Source organism: Choloepus didactylus, chromosome 4, assembly GCF_015220235.1.
Source record: "Choloepus didactylus isolate mChoDid1 chromosome 4, mChoDid1.pri, whole genome shotgun sequence".
Taxonomy (NCBI): Eukaryota; Metazoa; Chordata; class Mammalia; order Pilosa; family Megalonychidae; genus Choloepus; species Choloepus didactylus.
Genome location: NC_051310.1, coordinates 165,557,007 through 165,577,198, shown reverse-complemented (window position 1 = coordinate 165,577,198; position 20,192 = coordinate 165,557,007). Strand labels below are relative to the sequence as shown.

Sequence of the window (20,192 nt, the reverse complement as noted above, 5' to 3'; positions counted from 1 at the left end):
GAATTTGAAGTTTTCCTACTCTTTCTTTGCTCTAGAATAGTTTGGGTAGCATTGAGTCTTTGTGTGGATATATGTCTTCATTTCTTTGGGTAAAAAATCTAGAAGTGAAACTTTGGGTCATATGTTAAAGTTACGCTTAAGTGTATAAGAACCTGCTTTCTAAAGTACCTATACCATTTTGCATCCCATATGCAATATGTGAGAATTCCAGTTAATCTACATCTTTACCATCAAAACTCAGCATTGTCAGTCTTTTCTAACCATTCTAGTAGATGTGTAGTGGTATCTCACCATAGTTTTAATTCTTATTTAATTATTATCATTATCTAATGATAATAAGCATCGTTTCATGTGCTTGTTTGATATTGGTATATATTTTTTGGTGAAGTGTTTATTTAGCTCTTTTGCCCATTTATTTTTAATTGATTGTTTGTTTTATTATTGAGTTGTAAGACTTCTTTATATATTCTGGATACAAGTGTTTTATTAAATTCATGTTTGCAAATAGAAAAGAAGGGATTTTTTTAAACCAGTGGTGGGAAAACTACATAGCTACATGAAAACCATAAAATCTGATCAATTCTTAATGGGTTAGACATCTAAGTATAACAAATGAAACAAAAAAATTTACTAGAAAACTTTTGTGAATTTCAGTATACACTGGGAAAGGAGAAAATCTTTCTGTAACTGAAAATCCAGAAGCAATAAAGGAAAAGATTCCTAAGTTTGACTACATAATAAAAAGTTTGCATGACTCTAGGCAAAGTAGAAAGACATCCCTACCACCAAAAATTGAAAAAATATTTGCAACATTTATCACACAGAGTTAATATACCTAATACATAAAGAACTTTGAAAAGTTGAGGAAAGACCAATTCTATTAAAAAATGGGCAAGAGATATGAACAAATAGTTAGCATGAGAAGAACTGCAAATGACCGTTAAAGATATAAAAAGATGCTTTAATTTAAATACAAATTAAAAATACATTGTTATACTGCTTTATCTACATTACTACATTATCTACTAGTAATGTACAAGATACTAATATTGTACTTCTAAAAATCTATCTCAGAGATACCCTGAGAAAAATTAAGTGAAATATGCACAAGACTATTAACCATAGCACTGTTTATAAAAAACTGGAACCAACTTACATTTCAATTAATAAAGGAATGGTTGAATACAGCATAGCAAATTAATTCAATGGAGTACTATGAAACTGCAAAAAGGAATGAGGAAGATCTCTTTGTACAGTTTTGGTATGATCTCCAGGACATATTGTTAAGTCAAAACGGCATGGTAGAGAACTGTTTTTACTATGATACCTTACTGTAAGAAAAAGGAAGGGATATGAATATATTTATGTATTTGCTTAACATAAATATTTTATTTTAAAAAATAATCAACCTGTGCTTACAGACATAGGGGACTCATGGTTTGATGGGTTGAGCCCTCTAACACGGGACTTGCCCTTGGGAAGACTGTTGCTGCAAAGGAGAAGATAGGCCTGCTTATAATTGTGCCTAAGAGCCTCCTCCCGAGTGCCTCTTTGTTGCTCAGATGTGGCCCTCTCTCTCTAGCAAAGCCAACTTGGCAGGTGAAATCACTCCCCTCCCCACTACGTGGGATCAGACACCCAGGGGAGTGAATCTCCCTGGCAACGTGGAATATGACTCCCGGGGAGGAATGTACACCCGGCATCGTGGGATGGAGAACATCTTCTTGACCAAAAGGGGGATGTGAAAGGAAATCAAATAAGCTTCACTGGCAGAGAGATTCCAAAAGGAGCCAAGAGGTCACGCTGGTGGGCACTCTTATGCACAATACAGACAACCCTTTTTAGGTTCTAATGAATTGGGGTAGCTGGCGGTAAATACCTGAAACTATCAAACTACAACCCAGAACCCATGAATCTTGAAGACGATTATATAAAAATGTAGCTTATGAGGGGTGACAATGTGATTGTGACCACACTCCCCTTTGTCTAGTTTACGGATGAATGAGTAGAAAAATGGGGGAAGAAAAAAAAAAAAGAAAAAAAAAAGGGCACCCAGTGTTCTTTTTTACTTTATTTGTTTTTTTTCACTTTAATTTTTATTCTTATTATTTTTGTGCTTGTGGTAATGAAAATGTCAAAAATTAATTTTGGTGATGATGCACAACTATATAATGGTACTGTAAAAATTGAATGTATGCTTTGTTTTGTATGACTGCATGGTATGTGAATATATCTCAATAAAAATGAATAAAATAAATCAACTTATAAACCAAAACTAATAAAAATGGATACTTACGGAGAAGGGAAGAAATAGAGCTTGGATGGGAGAAAGTTGAAAGTAGACCTGTTTGAATATATCTTGTTTTATAATTTTGACTTGAAAGAATACAAAACCATAAAAATAAAAAACAAACAAATAAATGAACATAAGTGTATATCAAGTGACTTTAAAATACAGTATTTTGTTTGTACTTCCCTAATGGAATATCGGAATATATCCTAAAGACAAAAAGAGCCTTAAAGAATGTTAAACTGCATTTGGTAGATTGTTGGTAATAACACTGCAACTACATATTATATATGTATGTGTGTGTGTGTATACATAAAACATTTATAAAGCTATATGTGAATGTCATTAGGAACCAAGATTTTCAGGAAAAAAAAAAAGAGATGTAAATATATAAAGGAAAATAAGTGAAAACCTTGTGATCCTTCATTGGTACTGGAAATATCATATGAATGAACAATTTATTTCTCTCTTTCTATAAAATTTTGTATTTTTTCTTCCTCTATCTACTGAAAAAGTCTAGAAGAAATGACTACTCCCAGTGCCCAGGTTATGGTCTTATAAACACCACTCGCACTAAAACAATTCAGTGTTCCCATTTGCAAAACAGTCAAATCCAAGTCTGGGGCAGAAAATATATGGGATGAGCCTGGGATTCTTTGTGCCAGAAAGCAAGCAAACATGATTGGGATCATATCAAAACGGCACAGAAGCCAACTCAACGTAGCTTCCACTGGCTGATTATGGGAGACTTAAGGATTCAAAAAGAATGACTGCACTAAATGATGTACTCCCCACCCCCAACAAATCTTCATTGATTCCCTTTGAAGGTTGGGGGCATCAATTCATTTTTCTGAAATTTTAAAGTGGAGGGAAAGAATCAAGCATTTATTTTACCTTTCTTGTATTTTAAGATACAAATGTTTACAGTGATTTTTGACACTTCCTACAAAGCAATTGTGACTCTACCCAGTTAGGCCAGATTCCACAGGTTAAGGGCAATACGCCACAATACTGCCCTTCAGGCACCAGGTGCAAGCTTGGGAATCCTCAGGGCCATCCTCACTCCTGACCAATCGGCTACAAATTCGGGGGTTCTCACCCTCTCGGTTTCAATAATTTGCTGGAACAACTCACAGAACTCAGGAAAATGCTAATCTTACAAGAACAGTTTTATTACAGCAAAAAGGATGCAAGAAGTCCATAGGGTGAGGCCTGGAAGGGTGTCAAATAGAAAGCTTCCTTGTCCTCTATAGGTAGAGAAAGAACTGCATTGCCCTACCAGTGCACTGATGTGTATTGTCAATCATGGAAGCTCCCTGGGGCTTCAGTGCCAGAGTTTCTTTTGGGGTTTCATTAAGTAGGCATGACTGATGGAATCAATGCCCATGTGGTTGAACTCAATCTCCAGCCCCTTCTCTTTTTGGTAGGGCAAACTGGTAAAACCTGGTGCAAAGCTCCAACCCCCTGATCAAATTGTTGGTCTTTCTGGTGTGGCCAGCCCCCACCCTAAGACTACCAGTGTGGCTGCCTCCAGCCTATCATCTTGTTAGCAAAAACTATCAGGTGTGTCCCAGACACCCCCTCTATGAGTAACAAAAGACACTCACATCATGGGAAATTCAAAAGATTTAGAGGTTACCCTGCCGGGAGTCACACAGGCCAGATCTCTTTTTGGAGATCAAATTCATTACTATACAGACGGTAATCAAATAGTTAATGATGCAACATTCTTATTTATAAGAATTCCAGCCAATAAATGCAGAAGAAGTGACAGAATTAGAAAATCATTATTTTGTAATCACTAATGAAATAAGGGATACAGGTAATAATTATCAATGGCTAATAAAACCAATACATAAAATACAGACAGACAGATAGATAAGGCCAACAATACCTAGATCAGGCTGATCAAGTTCAGTAACATTACTAAAATTGGGACAACTGGACATTATGTGCCAACTGGTATGATGCAATAGGAAATACACTGAATCTTCAATGGAGAAGTATTTCTGCCAAAAAAATTAGAACCTGAACCAAACCTAACCTCTAGATCTCACTTCTGGTTTACAGAAAATATGGAGAGAGGAATATGTTAAATGATAACATAAGAATGCAATTAGCCAAATGTGGGAAATTCTACAGGACAAATAACCTAATTTCTTAAATATACAAATGCCATGGAGATAGTAAGGGAGGGCAAATGAAAAAAGACTTTTAAGACATTATCAACCAAATGAAATATGTGGATCTTATTTGCATCCTGTTTTGAAATTACCAACTCTTAAAAATTTTTTTGAGATAATCGGAGAAACTCATATGGTATGGGGATTAGATTTATTAAGGAATTAGCATTAATCTCATAGGTGTGATAATGGTATTATGGTATGTTGAAAAAAAGTCCTTATCTGTTAATGATACTTAGAGGAGTATATGCTAATGAAATAATTAGATGTCTGGGATTTACTTTAAAATATTCTACCAAAAAGAAAAAATCATGATGATAGACGAAATAAGCATCCTTGATAATTGTTAAGAAGGGGAGTCTATCATAACATGTTTCTATTTTTGATTGAAAATTTTCAAAATAAAAAATTAAATTTTGAAAAGTCTATATACAGCGCAATTATTTCAAAAATCCAATTATTCTACTAAAACTTACAAAACAAAAGAAGCAATGGGGCAATAAGAATTATTTTTAAATGCCTCTAAAGAATTCCTAAATCATTTTTTTATAGGGCAATTCTTATGTGTTTTAGGTTAGACTTTTAACAAAAAGACAAAACTAAGTATTACCATTGCTTAAAAATATGTTGTGATAAAAAATACATTTTTGTGAATTTTTGCCAAAGTTAAAAGGTTGCCAGAGAGAACACTGTCTCTAACATAGATTTCCTGGGCAAGGTGTCCACGTCTTGTATTATTCTTTTGAACATTCACCCCTGCTGCTCCAATAGGAGCCAAACCACATTTTTAAGCTCTTTAAATTATTACCTCAGAAAGTTTTGGCTATTTCCCAGTTAAATTTTCCAGTCATTCTGTTCTCATATTTACAGACCTGGTTGTTCACTTTTAGCCAATATCCAGGAGGGACTTGGCTCTAGGCAATCCCTTTTGTTTTTTTCCTTTTCAATTTTGACATCTCTATGAGTTAGCCGTTATACAATATCATCACAGCCTACATCTTTTTGACTCACATTACCCAGGAGACAATTTGGGAATGAACTTGGACTAGAATTTTATATAGCATGCTGAGTTTCCTTCCTAAAGGCTTTGGTGTCTAATTTCCTATAATCTGTGATGGTCCTTTTCCTTTTCTTACCACACAATATATATATTATTTCAATGGTTCCAATGTCCTGCATATATTTCTACAATTTTCTTAGCCACAGGCAATTACTGTAATGAGAAGGAGATATCTGATCTTATTTAGCAGGATAAGCCATGGTATAAGTCAAAGCTGCCTCCTCTTTTTGTTCCATCTGCATTATACAGTAAACTCCTTTGGTTTTTGAACATATCAGCTCTTCTCAAAGAGCTTCCTCTGGGCTCTAATATATATTTGCACTTTGTTTATAAACATAAACACTGTATCATTTCCCTGAGGGATTAAATCACCCCAAAACTAACTAAAAATGATTTCAAATGTACCAAAATGATTTGGAACTAGAGACAGTAATACTGACCCATTGATAAGATGGTAATGAAGGGGGACTTTATTTTTTGCTTCCAAATACATATTCATACTCATTGATGTAAGAATGGGAACCACTTCCTAAACTATTAAGGGGGAGCTGAAGTGACTGAGAACACTTATCTGAGCTTCTGTTCTACTCCCTCATGGGATTAGAGTACTTGTTACAACCTTTGCTAATGATGTAAACTAAATTTATGTTTGTAAACCGGTTTGAGCCCTTTGGTAGAAGGATACCAGGTACATAGTTAGCAAATATAAAACTGGATATATAGGTGAGTAATTAGAGAGCAATAGAGATCTCATAGGTAGGGTCAAAACTCTTTTTACTGGAGTCAGAAACTAGAATACAGGTTACCAAGGGCCAGGGTGGAGACGGGGAATGGGGAGTTAATGCTTAATGGGTACAGAGTTTCCATGTGTGGTAATGGAAAAGTTTGGTAATGGATAGTGGTAATGATAGCATAACATTGAATGTAATTAATACCACTGAATTGTATATTTGAAAGTAGCTAAAATGGGAATTTTTAGGTTATATATGTCACCAGAATAAAAAATTTTTAAAAACCACAGAACTGTATAACACAGAGAGTGAACCATAATGTACACTATGGATTATCGTTAATAGTATACTTATAATATTGTTTCATCAATTGTAACAAAGGTATCACACTAATGCAAAACATTAAGAACAGGGAAGGGGGGTATATATGGGAACTCTGAACTTTCCAAATGATTTTTCTGTGAACATAAACTACTCATAGAAAAAGAAAAAAGAAAACATCTTCTCTTTTTACATTAGGCTTTGTAATAACTGGTAAGAAGGCATTTGAGTGTTAACTATTCCTGATTTATTTAAAGCCTATAATTCCCTAACATGCTTTTGCTGACATAATATATACATGTGAAATATAATAAGCTCCTCTTTTGGTCAAAGATAGAATAAGCAAAGACATGTTAGCTAATAGGAAAAAAAAAAAACAACTGAAATTCTGAACTGATTAAAGATACAGGCATTTGGAGATCATTTGCAGTAGACTGAAACTGACAGAATCTTATGGGAGTGGAGGACAGATGAAGGACTGATGAAAGGACAAACAAATAGGGAGTTTCAAAGGTGAGACTGAAAAGGAGGAAATGACTCAGCTGCAGTTTAGGGAGGGAGTTCCAGTTAGGTGAGTTGTAGGTGATAAAGTTGCCTGAGAGTACTCATGACCTACAGAGGACAAGATTCTAGGAGCTCTCTAGAGAATATCCTCATGAGTCATGGACATAAAGCACAAAGTCAAGAGTCTACAAAATATTCTCCTAGCAGAAGAGAAAACCCTGGTGTTCTTAACTTTTAATACTCAATTTGGTCATTGAACTTTAAGAGGTAGCTGGTATAACTGTAGCAAAAACTAGTAAAAATGATCAAGGTGAAGGAAAAAATATTCATATTAGTATAAACTTAAGTTATTCATCAATCATTTAAGAATTTACATTGTACCAGATACTAAAGTTACAGTTGTGAAGTAGAGGGGCAATGGGTTCACTTAACAACAGGAATTTATTAGCTAACAGTTTCAGAGGCTTAGAAGGTTCCTTTCTTCCAGGGGTTAGAATCTTTCTGTTGGCTGGCAATCTAGGGGGTTTCTTGGCTTTTCCGTCACATGGCAACGCTCATGGCAGCATCTTCTCTTCCAGATTCCGCTGACTTCCCCCTACTTGTTGCTCTCCATGGCTTCTCTGTGTCCAGTTTCCTTTGTCTATAAGGACTTCAGACCCATTGGATTAAGGTCCACCCTCATTCAGTTTGGGCACAACTTAACTAATAACATTTTCAAAAGTCCTATTTACAAATGGGTTCATACCCATAGGTCCAGGGATTGGGACCTGAGTGTGCCACTTGTGGGGGATATGATTTAATCCCCAACAGTCTCTAAATAATTTAGGGATCTGTAAAACTTCTTGGAGGACATAATGCTTGACCTGACTTTTGAAGGAAGACAGAATAGAAAGGCAATGGTGTTTGGGACATGTTAAATCACTGTGGAAGAAAAAAGCCTTCTGCATTTGAGGAACCAAAACAGTGCAATTTGGCTGGAGAAGAAAATGCTGTGGGGTGGGGTGATGGAGTGATGACAGTTTAGGATATTGGGAGGATTTAAAACTTGGAGGACCATATTTTAAATGCTAAAATTTGGAGTTTCAACCTAAAATCCTTGGAGATCACTGAAACAATTTAAGCAGAGTAATGACAGGATCCAATTTGCTTTTTAGGCAGCAGTGGTAATGGGAGATGGGGGAGGAACAGGATGGGAAGGCTTAAATTTAGGCATGGATGGAGATTATGGAGTAGACATAAGGATGTTACCAGAAAAGAGATCTGATGTGGGAGCTAAGTGAAAGCTCTCCTAGGAGACTTCTAAGCCTCAGGTTTGGATGTAGTGCCACCTAATAGGATAGGTGATAGGAGCAGAGTTTTTAGGTTTTTTTGAGGGTGGGTGAGGAGGAGAAGACAGGGATTCTAAATTGTCTTTTTTGGGCTTGAGGTATCTGGGAAATACAAATGCACATGTTCCTCTTCTTTTGACACTACCATCAGGGAGGTCAACTACACTATCTCACAAATGTTTAAGTGTATATATATATATATATATATATATATATATATATATATATATGTCTTACTTCTGAACTTTTTATGCTATGAGGCGCCCCCAAAAGTTAATTGGATTGAATAAATGGGTTGTATGTTTGTCTCTATAAAATGTAGTACATTAATAATATGAAGAAACTTTTAATAGTACTGTGATCTAAGACCACATTTCATATATAAATAAAACATGGCAGCATGGGGAAGAAGTACAAGGTGTTCTCCTTTAAAATATAAGAACAGTAAAACTGACAAGATAAAATATATTGCTTTATCTGTTTGAAATTAAATCCTAAATGGAAGTGTATATTCCATAATGAAAACTTTATAGTGAAAAATTTATTGGCTTTGTAATAAAGAAAAAATTCTAAAAAATGCAACCAATTTCATATGCAACCTTCCCGCATAGCTGTAATTACTGAATCTCGTTTCTTCATCACATTCAGTTTATTTTGTCATATTTTTCAATCAAATAGTTATTACTTTTGGAAACTCAATAGTTCATTAGGATGTTTCCAGGGAAACTAAGCCATAAACACACCATTACAATACTTAAAAAAAAATTAAACTTAGTAGATAGAGGAGGTTATAGCGGGGTTGGAAGAATGAGTTTTTGCTTGGTGGATATAGTGCCTGTTAAATTTTAAAAAGTAACCTTGTCTTTAATATGAATCTTATATTCACTCCAACAACTTTTAGTGAACCGGGAAAATACTTTTACCCTTTCATCTAGGATGTTAAGTTGTGTTCTCGACGCCTTTATTTTCTACTTCGCTCAAAATATTCTGCCATCAATGGCAATATTTGAGAACCTCATTCGCGTCTAAACGTCAAATTATTAGTGTAACCAGTCTGCTTCAAAGCTATTTTCCTCCCTTCATCCACTACCAAGATCTAAAGGATTCCACTGCCACCACCTCTCCAACCAAGAAACACAAACAAAAATGTGAACAATCGCTTCTGCTCCCCTCCCAAGTACCCCCCACACAACCCCCTCTCCCAGAAAAGTTGAGATGAGGAGAGTAAAAGGAACAAGTAGCGACCGGGCGACCAAGCGCACAAAAATGGGACCCAAGTCCGGGCTCGAGGCAAGGATGGTGATTCCAGTCACCATGTCCGGAAGGAGCTAGGCCGCTGGCCAAAAAAGAGAAAGTCCCCAAAGCTCCAAAAACTGATTGGGGCTAAGTAAGTACTGAAAGAGCGAGTGACAGGCAAAGAAAGAGGCCCGACCCTGTGGGACTGCCAGAAACATGCAAGGAATGCAAAAGAAACGTCAAGAATCCGGGACGCGTTGCGGCAGGCCGGAGCGACCAACTCGGTTAAGACCCAGCTTCAACGGCCGTCACGCGGCCAAGACCCCTGGGTGGAGAACTGCGTCTGGGGGCTGCCTGCGACAGAGACCCAGGAAAACACAGGTAGACTCGCTCGGAAAAGCCGGATGCCAAATCACAGGGACGCATAACCGCCGCCAAACACGAGGAACTCATTTGAGGGCGGGTCTAGGGGCGCGGCCCCTGCTTTCCCCACCCCTTAGAGGCTGACCTGAACGCGTCCCCAGTGCGCCTGCGTAGGGTGAGGCTGGCTTCTATTTGGCTATTAGGCATGCGGCGTTGTCTACCCGGCATGCGTCGCGGGAGCGACGGATTTACGTCTAGCCCCTTCCCAACCCTGCCCTTCTCCTTCCCCTCCCGCTGCAGCCCCCCCCTTCCCCCAAAGTGAGTGAGACCGGCAGATGGAGGAGGGACCGTAATGGCGGCGGCCGGCAGCTCCCTGTTCTGACCTACGGCAGACACAGAGCAACGACCCCCTCCCCCTCCCTGTCCCAGCCGACTTCTGCCCCGCCGCCAGTGCGAGGCCACCCTCCCCGGCCCTTCCCTCTGCTGCCGACGTCCCGTCTGCGCCCCGGCCGGGGCCGCACACACAATGGACGAGCTCGCCGGTAGCGGTGGTGGCGGCCCCGGGTTGGCGGCACTTCCCCGGCAGCAGCAGGGACCTGGGGGAAATATGAACCTTTCGCCCGGGGGGAATGGAGCATCAAGTGGCGGGGGTCCTTCAGCCGCCGAGGGAGCCGCCCCCTCGGCAGGCCCAGAGCTCTCTCGGCCGCAGCAGTATACTATCCCGGGGATACTGCACTACATCCAGCACGAATGGGCCCGATTCGAGATGGAGCGGGCGCACTGGGAGGTAGAGCGGGCCGAACTGCAGGTACGGTGTGCGGGGTGGCTGCGGCGGTGGGGATCCCGGCCGGGGGGTGGGGCCGGGACTCCCCTCAGCCCGAGCCCGCGGCCTCGAGAGTTCCAGAGGAACCTACCTGTGCGGCTCCACGGGCAGCTGTCCTGGCGGCGGCTCTCCTGGGGTCCCCCTCCTCCTTTCCCTCAGAAGATTGTTCCCCAATCCTCGTTAGCTTCGCTGTGCGGGCTTCCTTGGGGCAGCCATTTTGGCTTTTAGTATGGCGACCGCGGGGGCTCCTCCAGAGGCGGCTTTCCCGGGCTTCCAGGGCTTGTGACCTAGCTCGGCTCTGTGGGAGAGTCCGGCGTCTGGCTGCTGGGCTCCGCACTTGCTCTCGTTAGGCTCTGTTGAGGTGGAGAACCACAGGAAAGGGGCTGGGATGGGCGTTTTGCCACCTTTTCCAGGATTCCCCCACCTCCTTTTTCTCTTCTGGTTTGGCTTGTTTAGCCTCCTCCCGCGACTTGGTACGCACTTGCGGGTTGACAGCCACGCTTCTTCCAGGGCTGTTACCCAGCACAATGGCTTGAGGCTGATCTGTGAAGTTTTCATTTCCTCCCCTCCAACTTTTAAGTACCTTCTTACCTCGGATGCTGCCTTATTCACTTGGATCCCTTTCTGTTAATGCTTAGTTAGTGATTCATCAACGCTTTACTACTATTCTCAACATGGAATTTTTCATTTAGCATACCCTTCACCCCATCAACCCCACATCCCGTTCTTTACGCTTGAAAACTAAACCGAAGTATCTGTGCTGTATTTATGAAACGACTGAGGAAAGACTTAATATTAGCTTGAAGTAAAATGTACTTCTTTTCTCACTTTACTAACTCAGGGGAAAGAAAGTTAAATGTTTTTAGGTTCATCACACTCTTAATTGAGCCAGGCACGCTTCTCTTAAGGTGAACCTTTGATAGGATGCTTAACCTAACTTTTGGAAGATGTTGGTAGTTTAAGGGTTCATGTATTGGATTAAAAATTACAGCATCCTTTTGAAAAGGATTGTTGAACTCTTGGGTATTTGGAAGGGTTTATTTTTAAATCCCTTTCCAGGACAAATTTAGGCTTAGAAGAAAAAAGGACGCATCTAAATAGTGTTGCACCTGTTCTAGACTGCTGTATATTTAAGATGTAAGCAGTATTATTTGCTGTCGTGTATGTCTTGTAGGCCTACGGTGACTAGTTAGGAGAATGCGTTGAAAGAAGGAAGATTTGATTAACTTTTAAAGTGTCATCGAAGAAATATAAATCTCTTCAGTTCGATTTTTTTTTTAAATTCAGTTTTACTGATATATTTCACATTTCATACATTCATCCGTGGTGTGCAATAAACTGTTCACAGTACCATCATATAGTTGTGCATTCATCACCCCAATCTATTTTTTGAACATTTTCCTCATACCAGGAAAAGCAAGAATAAGAATAAAAAATAAAAGTAAAAATCACCACCCCCCCATTTTTCATCTAGTTTTTGTCCCCATTTTTCTACTCATTCATCCATACAGTGATTTAAAGGGGGTGTGATCCACAAGGCTTTCACAATCACAGTCACCCCTTGTAAGCTACATTGCCATACAATCATCTTCAAGGTTCAGTTTGATTTTGAACTAGTAAACTCTTGACTACAAGGTGGATAAAGTTAAAATTTTTAGCAAGTAGAATATTGATGTATTTTGACAGTTTCTCAAGTCTTGAAAAAATTGATCATGTTAACACCTGTTAAGTCAATTCAGTATTTTATCGTTGGGCTTTGATATACTATTGGAGTTCAGAAAGCTTACATCAGAATTGTTTCTTTTAACTTGTTGTATTCTGCTTTAAAATACTTGGATAGAGTTCTGTTTGTGTAAAACTTTATACTATACCATGCTGCAAACTTAATTTTCTGTGTGAGTAGAATGAAGTTAGCTTTTTTTTTTCTTACTGTCTTTTAAAATTAAAAGTTACATCTGCATACACATTGAGGCTTTAACCCACTAAATAACTATCCGTTCCTGGTGTAGTGTTTATAACCTCGGTACTGTTGTATGCAAGTTTGGGTTTTAACAATTTACAAATTAGCAATCGCATTATTCCCTCATAAACTTCACTACTGCAAGGAGCTAAGAAAATGTCTTGCTTGTATCTAATTAATAAAACCTATAAATTGATGAAACTTGTAAATTAATGAAACCTATGTTGTCTTTCCTCCAGTTCTCTCCTTAAAAGCAACAACAGAAAAATCCTTTAAGGAAGATTCTTATTGCTTGTATTCTTCCTAGATGTCTTTCATTGACCTACTGTTGGCACTTTAGTTCTGATATAGCCATCCAAAACTTTGTTTTGAAGAAGTCCTATGGTATTTCTAGACTTAATTTTTTCAAGTTCTCATTATTTCACACTGATTCTTTTGGAATAAAATCTCATGATTGTGTTTGTATGTTTTTTTCTGTTCTATATTTCTCTAAAATATTTTATTGGATACTAAGTTAATAGGGTTGCAAGTTTGCCTCTAGAATATTGAATTTGCTTTGGTGCCTTCATTCTTTTTTTTTTTTTTTTTTGGTTTATTGTTTTTGTGGTGCCTTCATTCTATAAACTAAGATTAATTGTGGATGCACATTTAAAAACGGATATCTTGAATAAAAAGTTTATGGGATGGTCTAAGTAAAGCATCAATGGATGACTGTAAACTTAAACTTATTTTCAAAAGACAACATAGGAATAAAACGAACTACATGTTGTATACAGCCCTGGCTGCCCTGTTTATCTACATATATTTTTAAGTGTCCGTTTTTGAAACTACTTGATTATGAACATGAAGAGGTCAGGGTATATCTAATTTTGGTGTAGAGTCATATTTTCCCTGGCTTTGGAAAAGAAATTAAATTAGAACTTTGCAATATGATTCTCTTCTCTGTAGGAGGAATTTGGGCTAAAGGTCTGTCTTAGAAACTTGGAACTAAACCAGAGGATCTTGTCCTAAACTCCCATCTCTGGAACAGTTCCTTTCCTTGAGTTCAGGTGAAGAATCATTAGTAAAACTGTAGGACATTATTCCTAAATAGGAATGCCAATCAAAATAACTTCTGGAACTTTGAAAAATATACAGGTCCCTGCCTCATCCTCCAGAGATTTGGATAGCGTTGGTCTGGGGCTTGAGAAAAATGGGCTGTTTCTGGGATTTTTGCAGTTCATGTTATATAAAAATTATAACTGCCACTTAATCGGCACTACAGTCTTAAGAGGTAGGTATCATCCCTGTTTTACACATGAGGAGACAGACAGATTAAATAACTTTCCCAAGGTCACCTGGCTATAAGGTATTGTAGCTGAGACTTGAACCCAGGGCTTTCTGATTCCAAGGCCTGCTGTTTTATTACTACTCTTGTAACCATTTTGTTTTGCAGGTGTCTTAGCATTATTTCTAATAGAAATAGAATCTGAATTATAATTCTTTGTCTAGCATTATGTGGTATACACCACTTCAGTGCATTTCATCAAAGTTTTGTTGCCTCTTCCCCTCCCCCCAATGTGCCAGGCTTAGTTTCTGTGCATGGCAAATACCCTTATATTTTTTTCTATAGTTTGTAGGTAATAAATGCACTTCTGGTGTACAAACTGCTTGTTTGCCAACTATGAAAATATGACATGGATAATACATAGAAAATACAGTTCAGGATTTCTATTCTATACTAAATTTCTAGCAAATGTAAAATATTTAATTAGTGTTTGTGTAGCTGTATGTAGACATATAGACTGGTCATAACATGAAAGATTTTGCTGCTTAAAATTAGAAGAAATTCGTTTTTAAGGGAGAAAAATTTAACTGTTTCTCTGATCTCTTTCCTTTTATTGTCAGAGTTTTCAAAGGGTGGTCTAGAATAGTGATTTGGAAATCCTGGTCCCTTTTCCATGATAAGGTTTTTACAACTCTACAGTGAAATCTCAAAAAATAAGAACAGCATAGTGAGGTTTTCATTAAGGCTCTCCACTAAGTCTGAGATTTTTAGCCTTCATGCTTTTTGTGTTAGGCAGTTTCTTATTTTAAATGATGGTGATAAGTGTAAGTTGTTAAAAGATCTTTATTTGACAAAATTAAGAGTCTACAATGTCACTCTTCTGTTTCCTTTTGAAGTTCTTGAAAACAAAAAGACCTTCACTTCTGACTAACTGGCTGCAAGTTCCGCTCAGGTTCAGTGATTTGATACAACAATTTACAGAACTCAGGAAAGCACTGTACTTACAGCTGTAGTTTTTTTTTTTTTTTAAATGCAATTTTATTAAGATATATTCACACATCATACAGTCCATCCAAAGTATACAATCAGTGGCTCACAGTATCATCATATAGTTGTGCATTCATCACCACAGTCAATGCTAGAACATTTTCACCACTTATCCCCCCAAAATAGTAAAATTTTAAAAATAAAATAAATAAAAATAAAAAAGAACACCCAAAACATACCATTCCCCTTATCCCCCTTATTATTTATATATATTTTTTGTCTTTATTTCATTACTCATCTGCCCATACACTGAATCCTGGTAGTGTCAGTCACAAGGTTTTCACAATCACACGGTCGTAAGACAAAAGCTATATAGTTACACAGTCATCATCAAGAATCAAGGCTACTGCATTGCAGTTCAACAGTTTCAGGTATTTCTTTCTAGCTATTCTAATACACTAGAAACTAAAAAGGAATATTATATAATACGTAAGAATAATCTCCAGAATGACCTCTCAACTCTATTTGAAATCTCTTAGCCACTGAAACTTTATTTTGTTCCATTCCTTTTCCCCCTTTTGGTCAAGAAAGCTTTCTCAGTTGCATGATGCCAGGTCAAGGCTCATCCCTGGGAGTCATGTCCCACATTGCCTGGGAGACTTACAGTCTGTCCTTTTTAACCACAATGAACAGAGGACTTCTCTGGACCAGGCACACTTTACTTCTTAGAGTCACAATAGTGAAAGGCACTGTGGAACATGACATGCAGTGAGCTCACAGGGAGAGCCAGGCATGAAAACAGGCACATCAAGTGTGAATGGACTTCACGGCTCTAGGGTTCAGGATACGTGGCATTGCTTCCTATTCTATATCAAGTTAAGTCTAATTCTGAGCCCCCATTCATGAGGTGCAGAAACCACCAAAATTAATTATTGGGAGGTAGAACTCTCTACTTCTCTGAACTACTGAATTAGAAATTGTAGGGGAGAGGCCTCTGAACTGCACTCTGGGTCACCTCCACAGCTGTAGTTTTATTAGAGCAAAAAGGATACGAATCAAAAGAAGCCAAAGAGAGCATGGGGCAAGGTCTGGGGAGTGGGGGTGGGAGGATGCGGGGTTCAAATGCAACTCTTCCATGTCCTCTCTATGTGGAGTCAGAAAGCATTACCTCCCAGTGCACTGATATGTATTATCAATCGTGGAAGCTCCCTGGGGCTTCAGTGCCAGAGAGTTTTTATTGGGATTTCATTAAGTAGGCATGATTGATGGAATCAGTGCCCATATGGTTGAACACAGTCTCCAGCTCCATCTCCCTCCCTTTCCTAGAAGGTTGGGCTGATAAGACAAGGCTCAAAGCCCCAGACCCCTAATCACATGGTTGGTCTTTCTATTGTGGCCTGCCCCTACCCTAAGACTACACATGTGGCTGTCCCCACCCTGTCATCTTGTTAGCATAAATTGTCGGGTGTGGGCCAGGCCATCAGACATAATAAAAGATACTCATGGGAAATTCCAAAGATTTACAGGTTTAACACCTTGTCCCCTGGGCTCTGTGCCCCCTCACCCCATCAGTCTGGAATAGGCTGGACTTCCTTTTGGGGGCCAAATTCATTACTGTACAAGTTTACTTAGCATAATATTCACCATTTAAAAATGTATACCTAAATGTTTTTTAGTATATTCACTATGTTGTGTGATCATCTCTATTATCTAATTTCAGAGCATCAGAGTCCCATACCTGTTGGCAGGTAGGCCTAATTCCCTCCTCTCATTCCCTGGCAGCCAATAATCTACTTTCTGTTTCTCTAGATTTATTTATTTTTGGACATTGCATATAAATGGAATCCTATAATACATAGCTTTTTGCATATGGCTTCTTTAACTTAGCATGAAGTTTTCAGGATTCATCCATATTGTAACCTGTAACAGTACTTCATTCCTTTTTATGACTGACTAATATTCCATTTTATGGCCATACCATATTTTGTTTATTTATCAGGTGATATGCATTTAGGTTGTTTATACTTTTTGGCTTTTATGAATATTGCTGACATGAACATTTGTATACAAGTTTTTGTGTGAACATATTTTCAGTTCTTCTGGGTGTATATATACATTTAGGTGTAGAATTGCTAGGTCATATGGTAATTCTTTTTAATTTTCTTAGGAACTGCCAAGCTGTTTTCCAAAGGTGGGTGCACTGTTTTACATTCCTACCAGCAATGTGTGAGGGTTACAGGGCCACATGTCCTTTTTTTTTTTTTTTAAACTTTTTATTGTGATATTGTGATAGCATATACATATACAACAAAGACTTTCCCATTTTAACCCCTTTCAAGTGTACAATTTAGTGGCATTAATTAGATTCACAGTATTGTTCTACCTTCACCAGCATCCATTATCCAGTTTTTCATCACCCCAAACAGTAACTACAACCATTAAGCAATAATTCCACATCCCTACCCCCAACCTGTAATCTGCTTTCTGTCTCTGAATTTGCTTATTCTAGATATTTCCTTTCAGCGAGATCATACAATATTTGTCAATTTGTATCAGGTTTACTTTACTCAACATGAGGACTTCAGGGTTTGTCCATGTTATAGCATGTATCACAATTTCATTCTTTTTGACAGCCGAATATGTTCCTTTGTGTGGATACACCACATTTTGATAACCTGGTCATCTGTTGATGGACAATTTTGGCAATTGTGAATAATGCTGCTGACTATTAGTGAACAAATCTGTTTAAGCTCTGCCTACCTTTTTAACCCTTTCTTTAAAAAAATTTTTTTTTCTTGAAATTGTGAACCACATGCTGCTAGTAAAAAAAAAATGTTAATCATTATAGAAGTAGGTAAGGTAAGAGGATATTTTCCTCATCCCCTAATCTGGATTTCTAGGATTGATCACTGTTAACAGTTGGGTGTGCTTAAAAATTTTCATAACTTACTTTTGCCTGCAGGGTTAAGCTAGGAATTCTTGGAATGGTGTTCAAGGGCCTTCACGGTCAGACCCAACCTAGTCTCACATCTTGGTCTCCACCCTTATTTTGTATATCCCATTCTCACAGTGCTGCTTGCTAGTCCCCAAACATACTATTTTCTTCTGTCGAGTCCATTCTACCCCATTCTGCTCCTGACAATTATATTTTTATCCTTCAAGATGTACTTCACAGGATACTTGTGTGATTTAGGCTCTGACCTCTGTAATGCCTTTTCCAGTCTTGTATTCTCTGCATCTCCTCACTCATGATGTTTACTTTGTGTTTGGTTGGAATAATGTTGGACATTGTTTACAGTCATTTTTGAGTAAGTGTTTAGTAAATGGCAGCCAAGATTATTACTTATAACACTTATTCTGTATTTGCCTTTAAATGGGTTCTTGAATGACTTAATGGAAAGGAAGGATTGATAGTAATACCACTTTGCTGTTGGTGCTTATTGCAGTGAAGCTACCAAAGGCAGTGATTATTTTGATTTTTTCTGGGTTTGTGTGTGAAGTCTCTAATTGTAAGAGAATGGTGGCTTCCAAACCTAGTTAATCATCACAATCACCTGGGATACTTTAAAAAGTATATTTTATCCCTAGTCAGTGTCGTCATTGAGATCTGTGTTTTTGAAATGTTTACTTGGTGATTCTGATTATCAGCCAGGTTTGGGAGCCAGTAAACTGTGTGATCAAAGACTCTTCATGATTTGATACCATCCATTTCTCCAGCCTCTTTTCCCCTCAACCTCCTTACACCTCTTAGATACTTTAAGATTTAGGAGTATATCACTCCTTTGCTGCATTCACAGTTAATTGCTTTGGTCCTACTTATATTGTTGCACTTTTATTTTTATTGTTATTTGTATTTACTTTTCTGCTTTCCCATACATTGAACCACTTGAGATCGGGAATTTCTTGGTTTTGAACCTGCTGGTCCTTGATATCTTTTTGTTGGATTGGTTTGAAACACTCTAACAGCTTAGATAATATGGATAGATAAAAGCATTACATGTCCATGGAATAACTAGTAATAATAGCAGTTGTTAACATTGAATGAGTGCTTTCTGAGTGTCAGGAATCATTCTAATTTCCTCTTCAACTCTGTGAAGTAGGTAGCAGTTATTTCCAGTTTAGAGAAATGGAAACATGGGCAGAGAGGTCAATCAACTTGTTCAAAATTAAAAAAACTAGGAGCCAGGAGCTGCTAAATTGCTCGACAAATATGTTATGCCATCTAAAGGTAATACCAGTACCTTGTGTTCATTGGGACCACCTAAGTGGTAAAGAATTGTAAACAAATGACTAATGAGTAGATTCAGTGTAGCAAGATTCAAAAGACTATAACTGAAGCAATAAATGTGTAGTGGAATTTTGGACCATATTTAGATAGATTTTCTAAAAAGTTTTTTAAAATTGCTAATTAAAATTTTTAAACTAATTTTTATTTTTTTTTGAAAAGGTAATGGAACTGTCCACCCTCCCCTCTGCCCCTCCCCCATTGGTAACCACCATTATTAGTACTATGTGTTCCCTCTAGTGTTTCTCTATGTGGATAAATACAGGCAAATATGAATACTTATTTTCCTCCTTTTCTTTTACCACAGGTTGTATACTATTTCCACTATTTTTTTTCTTTACTTTTTTCATTTAACATATCTTGGAGGTCACTTCAGACATGTAAGAGAGCATCCTCACTTTTTTTCTAACAGCTGTATAGTATTCCACAGTGTACGTGCCATAGTTGATTTAACCTAGTTCACTATTGTTAGACAGTTTTTTGTTTTAAGTTTTGACAAAATATTTGTGGCCATGTGCTTTCCTAAATGGTTGAGCAACCAGTGGTTATAATAGAATAAACTGTTACATTGCTTTTTTATTAGAAAAAAAATTAAAAATTTTGTACAGTGCTATTTCAGTGGATTGAGTTTAAATCTGAATTTAAATAAGGGATCATGGACGATTTAGCTTTGAAAGCTTTTAACCAGGGCTTAATTCCACTTAAGCTTTAATTCTGTCACTGAAATCATAGAGAATGGAGGAGACAAAAAGGCAAAGAAAAAGATGAAATAGAAAAAAGGGGGTATGAGTAGGCAGAAGATTAAAGAGAGCGATAGAGAAACAATGCACTAACAGTTACTTCAGATAATAAAG

General features: G+C 37.8%; 2 protein-coding genes across 3 annotated transcripts in view; one reads left to right on the top strand and one right to left on the bottom strand.

Annotated features, from left to right (window-relative positions):
- AP4S1 (adaptor related protein complex 4 subunit sigma 1) overlaps positions 1-10,961 on the bottom strand; it is a 61,624-nt gene extending 50,663 nt beyond the window's left edge. For both annotated transcript variants that reach the window (XM_037834748.1, XM_037834749.1), the window contains exon 1: positions 10,931-10,961. The gene's annotated coding sequence lies outside the window, so the exon portion shown is untranslated. The remainder of the gene's footprint in view (positions 1-10,930) is intronic.
- Positions 10,285-20,192, top strand: part of STRN3 (striatin 3) — a 150,871-nt gene continuing 140,963 nt past the window's right edge. The window contains 1 exon segment of the mRNA XM_037834746.1: positions 10,285-10,824. Within this exon segment, the coding sequence (XP_037690674.1) occupies positions 10,543-10,824 (282 nt within the window). The 5' untranslated portion in view covers positions 10,285-10,542.